The sequence below is a fragment of the Spermophilus citellus genome (assembly GCF_964194105.1).
Source record: "Spermophilus citellus genome assembly, chromosome: 4".
Taxonomy (NCBI): domain Eukaryota; kingdom Metazoa; phylum Chordata; class Mammalia; order Rodentia; family Sciuridae; genus Spermophilus; species Spermophilus citellus.
The window spans coordinates 139,136,664-139,160,752 of NC_138185.1; the positions used below are offsets into that span (position 1 = coordinate 139,136,664).

The following is a 24,089-nucleotide window of genomic DNA, read 5'->3' on the forward strand; positions in this document are numbered from 1 at the left end:
AATCATAAATATATATGCCCCAAACAATGGTGCAGCCATGTTCATCAAGCAAACTCTTCTCAAGTTCAAGAGTCTAATAGACCACCATACAATAATCATGGGAGACTTCAACACACCTCTCTCACCACTGGACAGATCTTCCAAACAAAAGTTAAATAAGGAAACTATAGAACTCAATAACACAATTAACAACCTAGACTTAATTGACATATATAGAATATACCACCCAACATCAAGTAGTTACACTTTTTTCTCAGCAGCACGTGGATCCTTCTCAAAAATAGATCATATATTATGTCACAGGGCAACTCTTAGACAGTAAAAAGGAGTAGAGATAATACCATGCATCTTATCTGATCATAATGGAATGAAACTGAAAATCAACGATAAAAGAAGGAAGGAAAAATCATGCATCACTTGGAGAATGAACAATAGGTTACTGAATGATCAATGGGTTATAGAAGACATTAAGGAGGAAATTAAAAACTTCTTAGAGTTAAATGAAAACACAGACACAACATATCGGAATCTATGGGACACATTGAAAGCAGTTCTAAGAGGAAAATTCATTGCTTGGAGCTCATTCCTTAAAAAAAGAAAAAACCAACAAATAAGTGATCTCATATTTCATCTCAAAATCCTAGAAAAAGAAGAGCAAAACAATAGCAAAAGAAGTAGAAGGCAAGAAATAATTAAAATCAGAGCGGAAATTAATGAAATCGAAACAAAAGAAACAATTGAAAAAATTGACAAAACCAAAAGTTGGTTCTTTGAAAAAATAAATAAAATCGACAGACCCTTAGCCATGCTAACGAAGAGAAGAAGAGAGAGAACCCAAATTACTAGCATACGGGATGAAAAAGGCAATATCACAACAGACACTTCAGAAATACAGAAGATAATCAGAAATTATTTTGAATCCTTATACTCCAATAAAATAGAAGATATTGAAGGCATCGATAAATTTCTTAAGTCATATGATCTGCCCAGATTGAGTCGGGAAGATATAGACGACCTAAACAGACCAATAACAATAGAGGAAATAGAAGAAACCATCAAAAGACTACCAACTAAGAAAAGCCCAGGACCGGATGTGTATACAGCAGAGTTTTACAAAACCTTTAAAGAGGAACTAACACCAATACTTTTCAAGCTATTCCAGGAAATAGAAAAAGAGGGAGAACTTCCAAATACATTCTACGAGGCCAACATCACCCTGATGCCTAAACCAGACAGAGACACTTCAAAGAAAGAAAACTACAGACCAATATCTCTAATGAACCTAGATGTAAAAATCCTCAATAAAATTCTGGCAAATCAGATTCAAAATCATATCAAAAAAATTATACACCATGATCAAGTAGGATTCATCCCTGGGATGCAAGGCTGGTTCAATATATGGAAATCGATAAATGTTATTCACCACATCAAGAGACTTAAAAATAAGAACCGTATGATCATCTCGATAGATGCAGAAAAAGAATTCGACAAAGTACAGCATCCCTTTATGTTCAAAACTCTAGAAAAATTAGGGATAACAGGATCATACCTCAACATTGTAAAAGCAATCTATGATAAGCCACAGGCCAGCATCATTCTGAATGGAGAAAAATTGAAGGCATTCCCTCTAAGATCTGGTACAAGACAGGGATGCCCTCTCTCACCACTTCTGTTCAACATAGTCCTCGAAACACTGGCCAGAGCAATTAGACAGATGAAAGAAATTAAAGGCATAAAAATAGGAAAAGAAGAACTTAAATTATCACTATTTGCAGATGATATGATTCTATACCTAACAGACCCAAAAGGGTCTACAAAGAAACTATTAGAGCTAATAAATGAATTCAGCAAAGTGGCAGGATATAAAATCAACACGCGTAAATCAAATGCATTCTTGTATTTCAGCGACAAATCCTCTGAAACGGAAATGAGGACAACTACTCCATTCACAATATCCCCCCCAAAAATAAAATACTTGGGAATTAACCTAACAAAAGAGGTAAAAGACTTATACAATGAAAACTACAGAACCCTAAAGAGAGATATAGAAGAAGACCTCAGAAGATGGAAAAATATTCCCTGTTCATGGATAGGCAGAACTAACATCATCAAAATGGCGATATTACCAAAAGTTCTCTATAAGTTCAATGCTATCCCAATCAAAATCCCAACAGCATTTCTTGTAAAAATAGATAAAACAATCATGAAATTCATATGGAATAATAAAAGACCCAGAATAGCAAAAACAATGCTAAGCAGGAAGTGTGAATCAGGCGGTATAGCGATACCAGACTTCAGACTATACTACAGAGCAATAGTAACAAAAACACCATGGTACTGGTACCAAAACAGGTGGGTGGACCAATGGTACAGAATAGAGGACACAGAAACCAACCCACAAAACTACAACTTTCTTATATTTGATAAAGGGGCTAAAAGCATGCAATGGAGGAAGGATAGCATCTTCAACAAATGGTGCTGGGAAAGCTGGAAATCCATTTGCATCAAAATGAAACTGAATCCCTTTCTCTCGCCATGCACAAAAGTTAACTCAAAATGGATTAAGGAGCTCGATATTAAATCAGAGACACGGCGTCTGATAGAAGAAAAAGTTGGCTATGATCTACATACTGTGGGGTCGGGCTCCAAATTCCTCAATAGGACACCCATAGCGCAAGAGTTAACAACTAGAATCAACAAATGGGACTTACTCAAACTAAAAAGTTTTTTTTCTCAGCAAAAGAAACAATAAGAGAGATAAACAGGGAGCCTACATCCTGGGAACAAATCTTTACTCCACACACTTCAGATAGAGCCCTAATATCCAGAGTATACAAAGAACTCAAAAAATTAGATAATAAGATAACAAACAACCCAATCAACAAATGGGCCAAGGACCTGAACAGACACTTCTCAGAGGAGGACATACAATCAATTAACAAGTACATGAAAAAATGCTCACCATCGCTAGCAGTCAGAGAAATGCAAATCAAAACCACCCTAAGATACCATCTCACTCCAGTAAGATTGGCAGCCATTATGAAGTCCAACAACAACAAGTGCTGGCGAGGATGCAGGGTAAAGGGTACACTTGTTCATTGTTGGTGGGACTGCAAATTGGTGCAGCCAATTTGGAAAGCACTATGGAGATTTCTTGGAAAGCTGGGAATGGAACCACCATTTGACCCAGCTATTCCCCTTCTCGGTCTATTCCCTAAAGACCTAATAAGAGCATGCTACAGGGACACTGCTACATCGATGTTCATAGCAGCACAATTCACGATAGCAAGATTGTGGAACCAACCTAGATGCCCTTCAATAGATGAATGGATAAAAAAAATGTGGCATTTATACACAATGGAGTATTACTCTGCATTAAGAAATGACAAAATCATAGAATTTGGAGGGAAATGGATGGCATTAGAGCAGATTATGCTAAGCGAAGCTAGCCAATCCTTAAAAAACAAATGCCAAGTGACTTCTTTGATATAAGGGGAGTAACCAAGGACAGGGTAGGGACGAAGAGCTTGAGAAGAAGATTAACATTAAACAGGGATGATAGGTGGGAGGGAAAGGGAGAGAGAAGGGAAATCGCATGGAATTGGAAGGTGAGTCTCAGGGTCATACACAATTACATATAAGAGGAAAGGAGGGGTAAGAGAAAAATAATACAAGTGAAGAAATGATTTACAGTAGAGGGGGTAGAGAGAGAAAAGGGGAGGGGAGGGGAGGGGAGGAGAAGGGGGATAGTAGAGAATAGGATAAACAGCAGAATACATCAGTCACTAGAATGGGAATATGTAAATCAATGGAAGTGTAACTGATGTGATACAGCAATCGGTATACGGGGTAAAAATGGGAGTTCATAACCCACTTGAATCAAATTGTGAAATATGATATATTAAGAACTTTGTAATGTTTTGAACGATCAACAATAAAAAAAAAAAACAACTTGCTGGTGTTCAGGGGTCCATTGGAATTGGGCATCTCCCTTTAACAGCAGATATAAAGGAGCAGCTAAGGACGCAAACCCAGGTATCCATAACCTGCAAAAGCCAGCAGTCCCAAGAAACTCTCTGAGTTGCCTCCTGTTAGATGGGGGTGGTATCTGCACAACGGTTTGTTTTGTGGGCTCAGTGAGCCATCGTTTACCGCCCCTAAGGGAATAGCCCAGGAAGATTACTTCTTGCTGGCAAATTTGGGCATTTTTGGCCGAAGCTCTATACCCGAGTTGAGCAAGCTCGGATAATAGTGCTTGGGTCCCAGACTCACAGTTTTCCTTGGTGTCGGCTGCCAGTAGCAGGTCATCCACATATTGAAGCAGGGTGACTTCGGGGTGCGTAGTTCTGAAGTTGTTGAGATCTCTGTGGAGGGCTTCATCAGAGAGAGTGGGGGAGTTTTTGAACCCCTGTGGGAGTCTAGTCCAAGTTAGTTGACCAGACGTTCCGGTTTCTGGGTCTACCCATTCGAAAGCAAACAGCAACTGATTAACTATCTTTATGCAGAGGCAAGCAAAAGAAAGCGTCTTTTAAGTCCAGAACAGTATACCATTTCCGCTCAGGGTTCAGAGTGCTAAGCAGATTGTACGGATTAGGCACCGTGGGGTGAATGTCCTGCACTCTGTTGTTGATCTCTCTTAGGTCTTGAACGGGGTGATAGTCCCCGGTTCCTGGCTTTTTTTACTGGTAGCAGGGGAGTGTTCCAGGCCGATTGACAGGGCCTTAGGACCCCTAAGGCCAGATATTTCTGAATATGGGGCCTTATCCCATCTTTAGCTTCTTTGCTCAGAGGATATTGTTTGACATTGATTGGGGAGGCTCAGGTTTTTAACTCCACTATTATTGGAGGTTGTTTCACGGCTAGGCCTAACCCAGCAGTTTCTGCCCAGGCATCTGGGTAATCTGTTATCCATTTCTGGGGTAGCTTGCCTGTTTGATCAGTCTTGGGGGTTGTGAAGAGTTGATGTTCATCTTCTACTGACATAGTTAAAGCCGTGACTATAGGAGTTTTTACTGAAGGATTTAGAAATTCCACTTGGGGGCCTTCAGGGTTAAAAGTTATTCTGACCTGGAGCTTGGTGAGCAGATCTCTGCCCATCAATGGGGCTGGGCATTCTGGGATTACTAGGAAGGAGTGATGGACTTTTCCTTTCCCCAGGTCCATGGTCCTCTTAGTTAGCCCCTTGAGCCAGAGACCTTTTATTTGATAGAGGGCCCAATGGGGCCTTAAGGACTGAGTATACTGCCCCTGTATCCACTTCAGAGTTTACTGGGGTCCCCTCCACTTCAAAAGTTACCCTGAGCTCAGGGAGGGGATTTGAGCCCTGACTTTCCTAGTCATCTTCCAGAGTCAGAATGGCTGGCTGGCGTGGCTGTCTCTTTCTAGGGCACTCTTTGGCCCAGTATCCTTTTTCTTTACAGTAGGCACATTGATCTGAGGCCAGGGTTGGCCTCTGGCATGGGCCCAGGTATCCCTTCCTGTCTCCCTGTTTCTTAATTTCTGACCTATTTGTTGTTGTGACCAGGACCTTAGTCAATGCCTTTGTCTGTCTTTTGCTTCTCTCATCCTCCTTTTGCTCCCTTTCTTTCTCCCTCCTTTGTTCCTTCTCTTCCTCAGTTTCTCTCTTATAGTATACCTTCTCAGCTTCTCTGACTAAATCTCTCAAAGTCATATCTTATAATCCATCTAAGCGTTGTAACTTTCTTTTAATATCCAGGGCAGCTTGCCCAATAAAGGCCATCGTGACAGATGCCTTTTGATCCTCTGCCTGAGGATCGAAAGGAGTATATCTCCTATATGCCTCCATAATTCTCTCTAGAAACATAGAGGGAGATTCATCAGGCCCTTGAATAATCTCTCTTACCTTGGCCAAATTAGTCGGTTGCCTAGCAGCCGCTCGGAGACCTACTATTAGAGCCCGGTGATAAGTGGACAGATGCTCCCTACCTTCAAAGGTGTTGGGGTCCCAGTTGGGTCGGTTCAAGGGGAAGCCGGCTTCGATTATGTTGGGAAGTTGTTTCGGTCACCCATCTGGTCCGAGGATGTTTTTTCTAGCTTCCAGGATGATTCTCTCTTGTTCCTCTGTCATGAAGAGAGTCCCTAGGAGTTGTTGGCAGTCATCCCAAGTAGGCTGGTGTGAAAACATCAATGATTCAACCAGACCTGTGAGCCGGGTGAGGTCCTCGGAAAAAGGGGGATTGTTATTTTTCCAGTTATATAGGTCTGAAGAGGAGAAAGGCCAATACTGGTAGGCTTCCATTTCTCCCCCATTGCTGTCGTCAATCATTGGCCTGTAGGGATGGAGGGGGAGCATTACGGGAGTTCCAGGGTTTACAATCATTCGCCACCAGCGAGTTCCTTTAGCCGGGCCAGCTTCCTCCAGGGGAGGAGGGGCTGTGTGTGCCGCGGGGGAGTCATCAGGAGGGTGCTGGGCCGGCTTAGCATCCTCCAATGGTGGAGAGGCTGAGTCAGCAGCAGGGGAATCACTTAGAGGGTGTTGGGGGTTGGGGGACGAGGGCAGGAGATAAGGAGGGGGAGGATAGTCCAGTAGAGTCAAATCTTGAGACTCAGGGAGAACAGAGGGTGGAGGAGGAGGAGGAGGAGGAGAGGGTTTGAGAGATAGAATCGTGCGGGAAGGAGTAGGAGCGGGGGCAGGGACAAGGAAAGGCTTCACCCATGGAGGAGGAGATTCGCAGAGGTCCTGAAAAGTTAAGATATACGGCTGTTGATCTGGATGGCTATGTGGCCCCGGCTGAAAGACAATATCTCTGACTTTTCGAATTAGTGGGAAGTAGAAAGATCCTTCTGGGGGCCATCCGACTCCAAAGGTGAGCCATTCTGAGGCACAGAGAGTCTGCCAGGTCCGGCGTTTTACTGAAAAAGATTCTGAGCCCTTAAGCGGACTTCGGTCCAGTGATCAAGAGTCAGGGACAGAGGCTTTGAAGTGCTCTGTCCCATAATGAATGATACACAAACAGTGAAAGCAACGACACACGACACAGACAAGACAATAAAGACAGACAGTGGACGTCCAACACTGAGACCAGGACTGAGTAGCCGGCAAAACCCGATGGGCTGGCAATACCAAATCCGAAACAAAATGTCACCGAGTCAAGGAGACTACTGTTCCTCGATTTCCCGAGTCCTCTGGGGCGTCCCCCAGGGACGCGGCCTGTGGCTCTGTGACATGTCTGTCAGCCACCGTCGGAGAGAGCTCATGCTCTTCACCGACAGCCATTTTGCCAAGCCCTAACCTGAAACCTGAAACCAGAAAAAGGCGCCTTACTTACCCCGAGAGGAGCCCGTTGGGGTCTTTCGTCCGCCGCTGCCGGATCTCGCTGGCGCCGAGCGTCAGAGGAAGAGACCACCAAGAGACTGTCTCATGCAACAGCAAAGGGTTTATTGGGGTCCAGCATGCTGGGGCTCAGAGCTCACTTGAATAGAGCAGAGAGCCCCGAGAACAGCTTAAGCAGAGCTTATATACTTTCCTTGGAGAGGGCAGGGAGGGAAGTTCATTGACGGGTCAGGGCGAGTGGGCGGTTTGCGTGCAACCGGATGAGGGAGTACATTCTACGGTTTAGCAGTTGGGGACAGCACATTCTGGGAACAAGATTAGCAAACAGTTCTCAAGATTTCAACAGTGTTTTGTTAAGCATACAGAAAAACAGGAAGTGACAAGTACCTATTTTATTAACCTTTCACCTCTACCAGCTTTGTATAGGTTTCACCAAATCATGTTTTGTACAATCATAGATTGAAATATCAGTAACCTGTAGGTAATAATTCTGATTTATAGTGTGTCCTTTCTCCCAGTTGAAACTACCTTAGGAGAAAGTAACAGAGTCATGATATTCCAAAGAAACAGTCTGTTGGCTAGTAGAACCTTTGTAGAGCCATCTCTGCTTTCTTAGGTTGTGTTTTTAAGGGTCAGGCCCCATGGCTTATGACCTTGAGACAGCAGGAGTGGTGGTATGTTCCCACCACTAGTATCTGGATTGGGTTAAGAGTTCATGGAAAACAGATAGAATTGGAATCTTTCTCCCAAATATACCACAAAACTTTTACATGAGTTATGCTAGTTTATTTATGTTACTAGATTACATTTTTCAAAAGGAGAAAGATGGGGTGATAAAATTGTTCAGAGATATTCTTTGTTCTTTTCATGTTTCAGCTCATTTGTTGTTGTTGTTATATTTTAAGGATAGCTGAGATCTCAAAGTTAAAAAATGGTCTTAAAGATAGAAAATGTCTGTTTCATGGCTGTCAAATATTATTCTTGAAAGAGAGACTGAGATTTAGAGATTTGTTCAGCCATTAGAATTTTAAATAAAGCATGAATATTGTCAGATTCCATCATTATTATCTACACATTTTCAGAGTCCACATTTATGGTTCAGATAAAATATTTAAAAAATAATGAAAGGGAAAATCATTAAACTGATTTTGTTGTTACATACTGAGATTATATATTTTTATGTGAAGCCACATGTATTTACAAAAAGAAAATTGTATTTTGGGATTCCCATTGGATGAAGAAATAGAAATGTAACATCATAGTTGTTGAAAAGTAGTAATTGATGCTTCTTGCATGAAAAAAAGAAAATCTTTTGAGCTTTAGTTCAATTTCCTCTTGGCATTTCCTCATTTCTAACTAAAACCAGAATTGCACATTGAATTTTTAAGGCAGAAATGCTAACAAGGGAAATTATCTTATGGATATTATTTTTGTGTTGGAATACTTTTGGAATAAATATACTGAAACTACCTTGGATAAGCCCTGTGTATCTATGTAGTTGATGAGTTGGCTCCAATTTATTGCGGAACCCAAATATTCATACTGTATAGCCACCTCATTTTTATTTATTTATTTTTAATTTTTATTTATTTATATGTGGTGCTGAGAATCAAACCCAGTGCTTCAAACATGGTAAGCAAACACTCTAGCCCTCATTTTTATTTTTTAACCCTTCTGAAAACCATTTACTCATCACTAATTTTTCTTCATGCTCTTTCAGCATTTATTTTAAGTGGAATATAGATTTCTGTTTTTAAAGAATTCATCAAATACTAATCAAGCACTTGTTGAATGCAAGAAAATGTAGGGAGCTTAAACATAAGTCAGGAAAATATAGTACTTTGGAGTACAAAAGCCTTAGTTGAAGGTTTGACTCTACCATTTACTAGTTCTGTGAACTTGGGCATTAATTAGAATGTCTTTAAACCTTAGTTTCCTCATTTATAAAATGATGATAAGAGGGTTCTTGTGAAGAGTAACTGGATTAATATACATGTGTTATATATGTAATTTATATATGCATATATATAAAATAGCATAATATTTGAGACAGAATTCAATCGATTAAATTAATATTGTTATAATAAGTGATTTAAAGAACTTGTTTCCTTATGGGAGATATTAAATACACATAGGATACTGTGGTATAAGACAATGTAGGTAAGTGGTGTAGAAGATTGCAAGTAAAGTGGTTTGGTGGTTCAGAGGAGTGAGAACATCCATAATGAATATCAAGAAAGTCTGTTTTTGTAAGAGAGGGACTGGGCTAGGAAGAGGACCTAGAGCAGGAGGGAGAAGACGTCAGAGACACAGAAGACTGCCTTCATACACTAAGAGGATGAAGATTAGTGGCCCATAGGAGGCTAAAACTCACAAAGTGTTCACAAACATTTTTAGTCTACATTTAAAAATTAGGCGAATTCACATAAAAATCTAAATTTCTAGTTTCTCTTGAAAAAGAAGAAAATATAGCAACATTATATGTGAATCCTTAGTTGGCAACTACTGTACTAGATTCAATTGAGCAGGAACTATGGCTTTCTATGGGGCACAGATTCTCTACTTTTTTTTTTCTCTGATTACTGGCTCTCTACCATTGAGATATATCACCAACTCTTTTTGTTTTTATTTTGAGACAGGGTCTCACTAAGTTACTGAGGCTGACCTCTAACTTGTGATCCTCTTGCCTCAGCCTCCCAAGTCTGTGGGATTATAGGCATGTGCTATTGTACCGGCTCAGATTCTTTACTTTGCAGCAGTATTCATCATTTGATACTGGGTTGTCAAGAAAACAGTTTACTCAACAAGTTGAAACCCACTGACTTTGTCTGTGGTAAGTATGTGTTGATAAATTGGTGGACACGAAACCTAAGATGATGAACATAGCTAAGTCAGAATAACTTGAGGGACTCTAAAATATGGCTCAGAGATTAAGGAAGTGTTGGTTATTGTGAAAGAAGCAGATAAAAAGTCTCCTTTTCCTTATGAACTTTCTTATTATGATGTTTTCATATAGATGGTCCTACCTGGTCCTTAATTTTTATGGCAGTATTTTAAAAGCTGCATTTGGCTGTTACATATCTTATTTCCTTTGTTGAAAACAAAGCACATGACCACATTCAAAGGAAAGAATGGTATATTACTGTTATTGCTGTAATGCTAATAATATCATGTGGTTGTAGTTTTTACATCTGCTTTTTATTTTTATTTCATCTTAGCAAAAGAGAACTAATTGAAGCATTTTTCCCCTTAAGATCTGTGGTTAACTGTGCATACCTTTCTGTATCCATTTCTTAACTCTCCAACAAATCAGTTCTTTCTATGTCTTGTAAATCCCACCATAGACTTGAGTGATGTTCATGATGTAGTTTTTATTATTTGTAGATAAATTAGATTTTACCTTTCTCCAGAAAAATCTAAGATACAGGAGTTATGTAAGCATTCAGTTTCTTAAATCTTTAGCAACTGGATTCAATAATAAATTCTATTCCATTTGGCTCTTATCAAGAAGTGTAGTTTATTCATCTCTTAGATAATCAGCCTTACTAAATCTAGGATTCCAGCTCATGTTTAGTTTTTTTTTTCCCCTAGTTGGAGGATAGTCTTCAGAAATGGGTCTCGTTGATAAAAGGAATTTCTTAAACCAATGAATATAATTGAATATAAAAGTTCTCCTTAATTTGATTTATTTTCTTGTTCTTAGTATACTTATACCATTTTACACAATTTGGTGAGACCAACAAGAAGTTAATACACATTTGATTGAAGAAAATTGGAGTCGTATTTATATCTTTTCTTGTCAAGGTGCTATTGTTGGAAGCAACAATTAACTTTTTTTGGTCTCTTCCTGTCTCAACATTAGCTCAAATTGAGTAAATATAGACAATTGTTTGACATGTAATCCCGAAAAACATTATTTTGCTGACCCAAGGATTTGCACAGTTCCAGTAATTGCCAGAGTCCATTTAACTGCATGTTTACTTAATACAGTGATTAAGAACAGGAATATAGGAATTTTTCAATGTGCTGGTCACAAGTACAGAACTCTTAGTGACCAAACTAATTCTCCCAAGCTACAGAAGCATGCCACAGGAGTATGAGTTTTGAATTGAGGAAAGAACAGGAAGTTACTTTAGAGGTCTTTGTTGCCAACCTGTCAAACATTCTCAGTTAAGTCTTGGAATGGCTCTTGAACCTATATTTTACAGATTTTTTTTGAAGTTTACATTTTTTTTTTGTTAAGACTCTGATGCAGTCAAGGTGTCTTTAACTTTATAACTGTTTCCCAAAATGATAAAAACAATCCTCCCTACTTTGGTATGGCCAGGCTAATGACCCATCAAATCAGAGGAGATAGCAGAATGCTGCTAGTCTGAAAATGCAGAACAGGCTGGCTTTATCCAGGCAGATTTATGATCCTTAATATATGCTTTATTTGCATATCAGATAACTTAGGAAGCTATGAGTAATTTCCTCTGTATTTGACTTTTGAAAATGAGTTTATTTAACTTCAAAGACTCCTGTTGGCTCAGTCAACACCACGGATATTTTTCTAAGGATGAACTCAAAATCTTTTGGCAATCAATTAGTCAAGTCAACAAATATCAATTTTCCTCAGGGATAATTCTCTTCTTCTGGCTCCTTTAGATATTCTGTGCTTATCAGGGAGAGCTTTTGCTGAATTCTCCATAAAATCATTTCCCAGCATCCGTGACTACATTTTCTTGCTTCCTCTTGGCCTCTGCTTTCATTACATGATTTTCTTCAAATATTACAACTTAATCCTCCCCTTTGCTGTGCAGAAGCCTTTTAATTTGATGCCATCCCTCTTATTGATTTTTGGTTTTATTTCTTGTGCTTTAGGAATCTTATTAAGGAAGTTGTTTCTTGGGCTGGCATATTGGAGTGTTGAGCCTACATTTTTTTTTCCTAGCAATTGCAAAGTTTTTAGTCTAATTCCTAGGTATGGTCTACTTTGAGTTGACTGTTGTGCAGGGTAAGAGATAGGGGTACATTATAGATTTCCAGTTTTCCCAGCACCATTTGTTAAAAAGGCTATCTTTTCTCCAAAATATTCTTGATAATAATTCAGTCTCTGGATGCTTATACAGATTTAGAGCTCAGAAGTGAGACCTGAAAAAAAATGTAATTCTTAAAATCGGTATATTATTTTAATAGTTTGCTCATTAGAATTTTATTCAGTTGCATTTCATTGACATTCATAATCAAATATTAGTTGTGATCAATGTTCTGAGAACCAAAATTACACTTTATTGGCAAGAACTTACATAGCTTCAGAATATTTGCATTGAGGTATGAGTACCTGAAGAGTAGGGTCAGTCATGTCACTGTCTAGGCAATGACAAAGTGGTATGTGCAATAAAGGAACATGGGGCATTCTAAGAGAATAATCTGTCCTATCTGGATATGCCAGGTAATACTTTATAAGGTAAATATTCTGGAGCTAGGCTCAATATAGGTAGGAGTCTCCACAAGGAGTTGGAAGATAGAGGCATGGAGTGGCAGAGAACTACAAGTAGTGAATATGCCTGGAATTTTGAGTCTGAGATCCAAACAGTGGGAGCTAAATCTTATAGGCAGGGCCCAGACTTTGAACACTGTATGCCTTGTTCCATGGCTTTTCTGCAAAGGATGAAGTAAATGGGGCAACTGGTAGCACTGAGACCAGTTAAGAGGCTCAAGCAGTCACGTTAAGTCATTGATTCTCAAATTTTAAGTAGTTGTACTTTAGGTCATCAGTACTTCACTTTTACCTTTTGAATCAGAATCTCTCGCATGGTGGCTGGGCCTTTGCACATTTTCAAGGCTCTGCGGATGATTTTGAAGCATGCTAGAATTTGAAAATTACCAATGAATGATGAGGTCTGAGCTAAGGCAGTGAGAAAAAAAATGAAGTGCCTTTGTTATAGAGATGCTAGAAATTAGAATAGTGAGCATTCTTGATGACCAACTGTGTGTAAGGAATGGGGGAGCAGTAGGATTCTGGCTTGAGTAACTTCAAAACTGTCATTCATACTAATTTTCTTTGTGGCAACACAGAATAGAAGTTCTATGGGAGAGAAGAGAGGAAATTTAGTTTTAGATATAGGATCAACTTACTGCCCCCAATACCCATTTTTATCACTTAGAAAAAGCATCAACTTTCAGCAAATGTGATTCTGTCAATATCAGTATTTACTGGTATCAGTGAAGTACTTTCATTATATAATGCTTATTCTTTTCAAAGGACATAGCTCACATTTATCACACTTAAATTTGTTTCATGTCTATTATGTGATGAATTTTAGACTAGATCTCATTATTATTGTAATTTAAGTTGATGAAACTGAGGTTTAGAAAAGTTAATTCATTTCTGTGAGATCAGGAACAAAATAGTCAAGATTCAAACTTCTGAAGTTACCAAGCCCTGTTTTCTTCCATTTACTGTATACCTGGCTGTAATAATACAGATGGCCAGGTTTAAAATTTATTATTTACTTACGATGAATTTGAAGTTTGTCCAAGATCTCAAGCTGATAATTATCAGAGAAGGCACCAGAATGCAGGTCCCAACCTGGCCATGGCTCTTTGCATTGTATCTTTCTGCTTTTCAGGTAATTGCAGAAGTTGAGTTTATTTTCCTACTTGTTTTATGTGTGGTTGGACTGTTACTCTTTCAAATAGGAATATTTTAAAGAATTATAGGTGTGGTTTTGAAGGGAAGGAATTTTGTAAAAAAGCACAACTGGCTGGGTACCGGGGCAGACACTTGAAATCACAGTGGCTGGGGAGGATGAAACAGGAGAATCTAGAGTTCAAAGCCAGCCTCAGCAACTTAGTGAGGCCCTAAGTAACTTAGTAAGATCTTGTTTCTAAATAAAATATAAAAAGGGCCGGGGATCTAGCTCAATGGTTAAACACCTCTGGGTTCAACCCCTTGTACAAATAAAAAGCACAACTGACCCTTAAGGCTCAGTTGCTTAGGAGGGGTCTGTGACAGCTGTGCATTACCAGCCTGTGAATTATTTTATATTTTTTAAAATAGGAACATGACCTTCATGATAAAAAAAATACAGAAATAACTCCAGGAGAAACAGTCCTGCAGAAAAACAAAGAGGAACGAGATCAGCAAAATCGACTGAGAGAGATAGATGAAAAGCTGAGAAAGATCAAGGAAAATGTAGTAAGTCTTTTTTATTTAAAGTTTAATTGTAACCAGTGTTTGTACTAAAAAGTGTTTCAGTTTCCTTAGAACTGTATTTTTTCTATTTTTGTTTTGTTTGTTGTTTTCTTTTTTAAATTGGTGTCCTTTGACTGTTTTATGACCATTCTTGTGTGTTAAATCAGACGTTAATTTGTCAGTAAGAATTTAAGTAAAAGGTAAATATATGATTTGTAGGACTTAAAATGGTATTATACTTAAGCAGTTTATATAACATTATAAAACTGTCAAAAACTTCCTCAATAATGGTCCATAATCCAGATATTCTGTCCAATTAGTGATACAAATATTTTATGAAAAAATTTGATTGTTCTTCATAAAACCATTCTTATATATTGAACTTACAGCTTAAACAGTCCCATTTTGTTCATAACTAATACTATATTAATAATTAATTTTAATACATTCAAAATCATTTTGATAATACTGCATGTTTTTCTTGCTCACAATTTAAAGATGATGATGAAAGTTCGTTTTTTTGAAGATGTATGATAAGTATTTAATTCTTTTTGTTAAATATTGACAAGAAATAGTTCTAAATTAAACTATAATTTTATAGCTGTGATTTTATGCAGAATATTTAAGTGAATCAAACATTTTAAACAGACCAGATAACAGTTTCTCACCGGATACCAAATCTCTTGGCACCTTGATCTTAGACTTCCCAGTTTCTAGAACTGTAAGAAATAAATTTTTGCTGTTCATAAGCCATCAAACTGATGGTATTATGTAATGGAAGTCCAAAGGACTAAGGCACTGACCATTTATTACTAGCCTTGAACATGTATCTGTTCTTTTTTACTGTGTCTCTACCATTATTTAGTTTTTGTTTCAAAATGTGAGTCCTGTAAGAACCATTATATATTATTCCTGTGTAATATGAAGTTTGGCAACACTTAAAGGAATTTCATAAATAGTGGGATTTGGTTGTTCATTGTCTGTTATGTAGAAATAATATAAATAGAAGTAAAGGAACTCAAGTTTTCTAGTTTCATCTTTTATACTGAACTTCCATATAGTCTCTAATTAAAACATGAAGCTAGAAAAAAATTACACCAGCCTCTTCAATGTTTTCCATAATTATCTTTAATTTTAGGAGGATTTTTTTAGAATTAAACTCTTATGGCGGAAAATTTAAGTTGAGAATTTCTTTAATTTTATATTTGTTTTAATTCTGTTAAATTCAGGTGTAATTAATTTGTTATATTTGTTCAATATAGTATATGAGCCCACTTTTGTAAAACTATTTGTGTATTAATATTTATATGCTTAAGAGAGCTGGCTGGAATGAATTAAGTTTACCAGATACTAATATTAGTTATTTCTGGTAGCTGGATTTTTTTTTTTTTTGTATTAGAGATTGAACACAGGAATGCTTTACCACTGAGCTACATCTCTAGGCCTTTTTATTTTTATTTTTGGAGATAGGGTCTCACTATGTTGTTTAGCCTGGCCTTGAACTCATGATCCTCCTGCTTCAGCCTCCTGAGTTGCTGGGATTATGGGTGTGTGTCATTATGCCCAGCTGGTTGCTGGACTTTTGAGTGATTTTTATACTTTGTACCTTCATAAAATGCTTTTTTCTTCTTCAGTGAACACATTAGATTATTTTTTACATGGAAAGAAAAGAGGTGGTGGTTATCTAAGTGGAAAAGAATGATATATAAGTACAGAAGAACAATTATTGAATATATATATTATATATATATATATTAAAAGGTGGTAGATTTGTTGTGACCAGTGATATTCATGAGCAAATGTTTGGCTCTCCTATATAAATTTTAATTTCATAATTTTGTGTTTTATAGTAAACACTATCAGAGGCTGTTTTCTGTGTTTTTATGTTTTAATTGCTTAGTATTTCATAATAGTCTATGGATTCATATTGTGTACTACATGATATTTTTCAAATTCTTTAAAAATCAATATATCATGGACATCTGGTACTTTTTAGATTGGGAAACTAGAGACCTGAGTTGTCATTTCAATCTTATCAGTGCCCTGCTCTGTGACCTTGAATAAATAATTTTGTCTTTTAGAGACTTGGTTTTTATACTTTCAAATAAAGAGAGTTGAGCTAGATGACCTCTGTTGTTTTACCTGTGATTCTTGCTTTTGAGAAGTGATATTATAGTATAGTACCTAAGGCTCAGTTTGTATGCTTCTTAAATGTTTGGTATTAATTAGTCTTCCATTGAAAGTTACTTTTGGAAGTATAGTAACACTTTTTAGGAAAATGTGAGATTGTCTTTTACATATAAAAATTAGTCTACTGCTTACCAACCAGAGAATATGGTTTTTGAATGCCAACTTCTAGAAATGGCTAATTATGCAGTTTTATCTTATTCTCACTCCTGCATGGAACATCCTTTCAGGATCATAGGTTTTGGAGAAAAAAGGTGATGTGTGGCTGCTGAATTGATGACTCAAGGGTCAAATTCATATTCAGTGTTAGGTATGAAAAAGAATGAACTAAGGGTAATATAGGAGCCCTGAATGCCTGATCCCAGGGTTGATTTGTCAGTAAAAGATGGAAAAAATGTCTTAATTCTGTTTCAAATAGTAGGCTGTGGCTGCTGATGCTCATTTGTCTTGGTCAAGATTTGTTGAGGAAATACGATCCAATTTATTCTATAAGTGGTGGTAATATTGTTAATATCAATAGATTTAGCTATTAGAAGCTAAGGAAAGTAGACACAATGAATTGAAGTTGAAGCTTCCAAACTTCATATGAAATTGCATAGGGATACGGGTGCTCTGCAAAGTGGCTGTGTAAGACAAGCCTTTATAAACTCTCCATTATTTATCACACAAATATCAAATGATCTCAGGTATCTGTAAATCCTGATTTTTCTATTCAGCTCAAAGAGTTGCTTTCCATTGTTTTGGGTATTCTATAGGCTTCTCTACCCATCCAGTTTTCTAAACCCACTCTGCTTTACATTACTCCCCTGAGTTATAGTCTTTTATATAAGGTTCTATACACATGGGGCATAGTGGACCCAAACTGTTTGGGTTTTAATCTCAACTCTGCATTTAATAGCTTTCAACCTTAGTCAGATCACTTGATTTCTCTATGCTTCAGTTTCCTCATCTATGAAATGAGGATAATTATAATTAATACTTAAGGCTTTTATGAAGATTTAATTTATACACATACACAGTACTTAGAATAGGCCTCCTAGAACATTTTTAGTGCTATTTACATATTATTTTGTTATTATTAGCATTATTAATATGAGCCCATCAAATATTAATAATATTAATAATATTATTAATCATTGATATTAATAATATCAATTATTGATATTATAACATAATATCAATTATTAATATTATTATTAATATTTGATAGGCTCATGGAATATCATGAGCCTATCAAAAGAATACATAAACTTGCTTCTCGGATAAGAAGGAAGAGGAAATGGTACAGAGGGTGAAATTGAAGATGGTAGGATAATCCCTAGACAAGACCTAAAATGTCCTTTTTCTAACTCAGGATGAAAGAAAGGAAGGGTAGGTCAAGAAAGGCAATTGAGAGATGAAGAGGAAGTGAAAAAGTTACTCTGTAAGTTATAGAGCAAGTTATTTGATAAGGGTGAGAGGGTAGTATAGAGTAGGAAAGGATTTCAATAGACCTTTTGATGATGAGAACAATACAATGATAAAAAATTAAAATAACCCAGGTGAGGTTGGAGCTACTTAGCCATATTTGAAAGATTCTCTTGACAGCCCTTAGTAGTCCTCCAAAATGGAGATAATGGGTGATGAGTTGAGGCAGGGATTAGGAGAGATTTGGCATTGCAACAGAAGATCAAGAGAGCAAGGGAGGGCCGGGTTGTAGCTTAGTGGTAGAGCGCTTGCCAAGCATGCATGACGCACTGGGTTCGATCTGGCACCACATTAAAAAAAATAAACAAAATAAAGGTATTGTGTTCATCTACAACTAAAAAACTATTTTTAGAAAAGAGAGAGAGAGAATAAGGGAAATTGGTGCTACTTATGAGTTCATAACTGAAACAAATGTGTTAATTTTTGTCACTGTGACAAATAACCAACAAAAACAGCCTAGAGGAGGAAAGATTTTTGTTCCTGGCTTCACAGGTTTCAATTCATTTTTGGCTCTTACCATTGCTTTGGGCCTGAGGCAGCATGTTGTGGAGGATGGCCCTGATGGAGGAAAACTGCTTAGCTTATGGCAGTCAGGAAGCAGAGAGAGAAGGATCTGAGGGACAAGAAATACCCTTTCATTGCACACCCACAGTGACCCACCTGCTTCAACCAGTTCCCACCTGTAGTTTCCACTGCCTCATGGTAGTCCATTTCCGCTATTAGTGGATTAAGCCACTGATAAGGAGATGAGTCCTCTTGCTAAAAGGCTCTACCTCTCAAACTTGCTGTCCTCAGACCAGGCCTTCAACATACTCACCTGTAGAGGACACTTTATATCCAAACCATCACAAAATGTAACATGCATACCATATATATATGTGTGTATAACTTGTATATACACATAAATAGAATATATGTTAATATAAATTATATATAGTTCAGGGCCCCTCTTTGTATAACTTGTATATACACAGCATGGAATATCATGAGCCTATCAAAAGAATAAGGTTAGGTCTACATGTCTTGAAAAGATGTCTATGATAGTATGTTAAAAAGAAAGAGCCAGTTGCATAAGACAATGATTAGTGTGATTTCATTTTTATAAGCAAAAGTCATAGAAAAATTATAGAACAATGATACCAAATGCTTAATTATGATTACCTAACAATGATGGGAATGGGGATGGGTGGAGAGGTAAAGAAAGGAAATTCACTTTTTATATACACATTATTTAAATGGAACAATATGTTGAGATTATGGCTGATTTTACATTATCCTGGTGTTTTTCTGTATTTCTTGACTTTCTGAAATATACATAGATTGCATTTGTAGACAGAAAAAAATTAATGTTTATAAATATGGTAAATATTAATGCATACAAAATATCACTATTATCTCAATAAATAGACTTTAAATATTTAGAAAATCAGAAGGAATTATCACAAGGAATATTATTCAACCTTACTAGCAATTAAATTCATATTTGAACAAACTTTACACACTATGTACACTTGTCAGCCCAGCACAAACAACAATGTGATATAATTATGTGAGGTGCTAATGGTGTGAATGTGGGGCAATAATATTTGAACTTTATTGGTAGCTTTTAAAATAGGTTATATTTCCCCTTGAAAAACAATTAACAAATATAATGGGGCTATCATATTATTTATATGTTTACTGATATAATTTTACTTTCAGAAATATTTTCATAAAAATAACACCCAAGGAAAACCAAGTCAAACAATATAGGAAACAACTTAAATGCTCTCAAATGAAGGAATTCCAAATCAACTTGCAGGATACTAACCCAATTAGTACTATGGTAGGATGATAAAAATGACAAGTACATAGACTTTGTCAATGTAGTACTTTTAATTGGACAAACATGCTACAAAACATCAAAATAAAATTTTTATAGTTTACCAATTACAAATATGTAATCTCTCTCTCTCTCTCACACATACATCCACATTCACCCGAAAGGGAAATAGAATATATGTTAATGACTTACCTTGATTAATTATTTTTCCCTTTCTTTTCCCTAAAGAATAGGGGATTCATAATTGAGGACATTTTATAGTTTCACTTTTATGTAGAGATGTTTTAACTCATTAATGTAATGATGAACTTCTTCAGTAATTTAAATAAATAGTAACAATAATTCATGTTTTGTCTTATTTTCCTGGAGTATTGAATGTTCCACTATGATAATAAGAACATTTTTAATTTCTAGGGCAAGGTAAAAATGCCTTTAATGAAGATATATGGTAATTATGCTTTTCACAAATCAATATGATTTAATTTTAGATTTGCATTTCCAAAGAAGAATTAGTAATCTGATTTTATGTCATTAAACCTTTTATGAGAATAGTTCTCTAAGATGGTTTGTTAGTAATGTTAGGAAAAGCTTTCCATGGTTCTAATAATTCTAAATGCATTGACCACACTTGTTAGGTCTTTATTGTGTCTCCTTTTTATTCTCAGATTGAACTTCATTCATTATTTTCAATTTGAAGTGTCTACTATTTCTTTCTACATTCTTTCCCTTTTTGGTTTCCTGGAAACCTCTGAGCTTGGCCTTGTTTGGTGAACTGCATTATTATTGCATCAGAATGTTTAGCACCCTAAGCTCTGTTGCTGAGCATTGACGATAAGAATGTGGTTCACAAAGGATGGTAAATCCTTGTGTTCTTATTCTTTATTTTGACATGCTCTTGTCATTTAACCTGGTACAAGAGTATATGGACCCCAGTCAGTAGGGGATTTCTTCTGGATGAAGGGTCTACCTTCCATTGTTAAGCATGCTATAGAATCAGAATTTTAGAATGTGAGAGCTGAAGGGGCTTTAGTGGTCATGTGGGCCAATTCTATGAATTAGAAACAAAGGTATTGAATAGTTAAATGATTTTTTAAAAACCTCACAAATATTAATAGTAGACTTGAGTCATTCCTTAGTTCTGATACCTTAACCTGAACTTTTAAATAAATCTGACACAACTTTGTAAATCAGCCCTTTTTTAGCTCAGATTTGTGGCCACCAAAAATGTAGGTTTCATTTTAAAACCTTTAAGCTATTATCAACCAGATGTACATTGTTTTCAAAAGTTAGCATACCTCCAGACAAACCTGACCTTCTAGTGGTTAAATAGGAAGACCGACTAGTGTGCTTTGGTATTAATACATTAATGAAGGCCTGAACTGGAAAAGTAGTTGTGTGTTCTCTGATGTCATTGTTTAGAACTGTAGAAATGATTTTAATCCTTTTTCCCCTTTTAATTTGTGATAGTTTTTTTTAGGAAGATGGCTAAAATAATAACATTTAAACATAAAGTTGGTATTTTTATGCAACCTCGATTCTTCCTTCTATTGGTGATAGCAGGTGTATGTTCAATAATGTTGCAAAATATCTGGTTTTGAAATTTTGAGAAGGAGATTTTTTTTACCAACAGTTAAATAAATACATTTCCCCCTATAACCTGGGTATATTTTGAAACAAATAATTAGAAAATAAAATTTCCTTTCTATATCATTTGATGTAAAAATCTTGACAAAACTCCTTGTAACTGAACATTATCATTTAGTAGTTGAGAAATAGCATGTAGTACAGTTTAAGTGGTGGCTGGTGTGCATAAAGTATACCAGAATGAATTATACCAGAATGAATTACACCAGAATGAATTCAGGAGCTAGTAACCTTTTAAAAGTTATTAGATACATATTATATTTATATTTAATGTAATTTAGAATAAATTAAAACACAATCAGCATGCTTTGGAAAGAAGATGTTAAGGAAAAATTTCCTTAATTTCATTCGAGTTTCATTATTTTAAATTTGTTTATAAAATATATTAGTAAATTTCAGATTCAAATTCATTTTGGAACAAGGGCTATAAATATCCTTTGTATTCTGACTGTACTATAAATATGTTTTGAAAATTACCAAAGATATTTGCTTCTAGATTATGATTTGTAATATGATTAAGTATTATAATAATGCAGAACTGATATTGTTATAGAAGGGCATTGTGCTATTTCTGAATGATAATATACCATCTAATAATGAAAGTTATTATTATGGCAACTTTGATAATATTACCTGTTTTTCCTTAAATACTTTTTTGTTAAACAGAGGCTCTAGAAGTAGTTAATATGACTAGTTATGTTTCAGCACAGCTCACCTTTTGTTTTCTGAATTAGTTTTCGAAGCTTATTGGTTGAGGCCTTGTGTCATAGATATAGTTACATGGATGGAATAAGGACATGTAAATGCTTCAAGAAATAGGAAAATAATATAATTATTAAAACAAAATGAGTATTATAAAATTATAATACATAATACATACACACATGAAACACATTTAACCAATATAACATTTACTGAGGTAAAAGTAGAATGGGAATGAAATCTACCAAATTATGCTTCGTCCATGCATGATTTTTACTACAATGAATCAGGCATGTATATGTATATACACACACATATACATAAATTCAATCATAACACACTACTTAAAAGAACAATTTTTAAAAATAATAAAAGCAAGATCAGTACAATAGAACAAGCAGATCTGGGGAGGAAGGAGGTAAGGGAGAAAGGTACTGGGAATAAGATTGATCAAATTATGTGCATGTACAAATATGACATGAATACCTCTATTATGTATATTTACAGTGCACCAATAAAAATATGATGTAAAACAAAGAAATTGGCTATAAGTATATTGATTGATTTCTGGCTTCTCTTTTCAATTGATCTACATGTCAGTTTTTATGCCAATAACATTTTGTTTTGTTTAGTATAGCCTTGTGTAGTATGTTTTGAAGTCAAATATTTTCAGCTATGTTGTTCTTGTTCAAGGTTGCATTGACCAGTCAGGGTCTTTTGTGTTTTCATATGAATTTTAGGATTTTTTTCTGGGATTCTGAAGAATGTCATTGGTATTTTGTTATGGATTGTATTGAATCTGTAGTTTTCTTTAGGTTGTATGGACATTTTAATAATAATAATAATTCTTATCCATTAACATGAGAAATCTTTCCATTTTTTGTGTTCTCCATAATTTCTTTCATCCGTGTTTTATAATTTTCATTGTAGAAATCTTTCACTTTCTTGGTTAAACTTACTCCTAAATATTTTATTTATTTTTTTAGCTGTTATGAATAGGATTACTTTCTTAACTTCTTTTTCAGCAAGTTCATTATTGAAGTATAAAAATGCTATTGTTTTTAAATATTGATTTCTATACTCTGCAACTTTGCTGAATTCACTTGTCAGTTCTAACAGTTTTTTGATGGATCTAGTTGTTTTCTGTGTGTAAAACTATACCATCTGTAAACTTGAGTAATTGGACTTCCTCTAGAAAGAACAGTTTTTAAAGCATGGCTGTGCTGGCAGAAAAGTAAGGGAAATCCTTGGGGGAGAGAAATGACAATACAACATTAATTAGGAGGGGTGAATTACCACTGGAACCAGCATTTGTCCCCATATTTTCTGCTGATCTCTGAAGAACTAAAGTGTGGGTTTTAACAGGCCATGTATAGGGGGTTCAGGACTCGGAGCCCAAGAAAGAGTAGGAGGACAAATCAGAATGCTTTCATTGAATTACCATACTAGATGTTTAAAACCTCAGTGAAAAGAAGTAGGGAAAACCTACTTTAGAGAGAGATTTTTATATATATATATAAATCTCCATCTCTTCTTTGATTGGGGATGGAATGGGCAAAAAAAGGTCTCTCTTGAGAATTTTTAACGACAAGCCTTCAAGAAGGTAGATTTTGGGTTTTAGTTTGCACTACTTGTAGTGCTGGAAAAACCCAAGTTGAATATTTTGTTGAAAGTGGTCTAAGGATGGCAGAACTTCTGACTTATGATAGAAGGAAAGGGAAATGTTCTAGAAGAATGCAGTTTAAATTCAGACATTAAGGAATTCCCACAAATAAAACTTAAAGACCATGAAT

The 24,089-nt window shown here is 36.0% G+C and overlaps 2 protein-coding genes across 2 annotated transcripts in view; one reads left to right on the forward strand and one right to left on the reverse strand.

Annotated features, from left to right (window-relative positions):
- Positions 1-24,089, forward strand: part of FSIP1 (fibrous sheath interacting protein 1) — a 233,583-nt gene that overhangs the window by 95,817 nt on the left and 113,677 nt on the right. The window contains exon 10 of the mRNA XM_081290126.1: positions 14,340-14,477. Coding sequence (XP_081146252.1) covers positions 14,340-14,477 — 138 coding nt within the window. The remainder of the gene's footprint in view (positions 1-14,339; positions 14,478-24,089) is intronic.
- LOC308646758 (uncharacterized protein) overlaps positions 20,822-24,089 on the reverse strand; it is a 97,195-nt gene continuing 93,927 nt past the window's right edge. Inside the window, exon 2 of the transcript XR_014021471.1 lies at positions 20,822-20,998. The gene's annotated coding sequence lies outside the window, so the exon portion shown is untranslated. The remainder of the gene's footprint in view (positions 20,999-24,089) is intronic.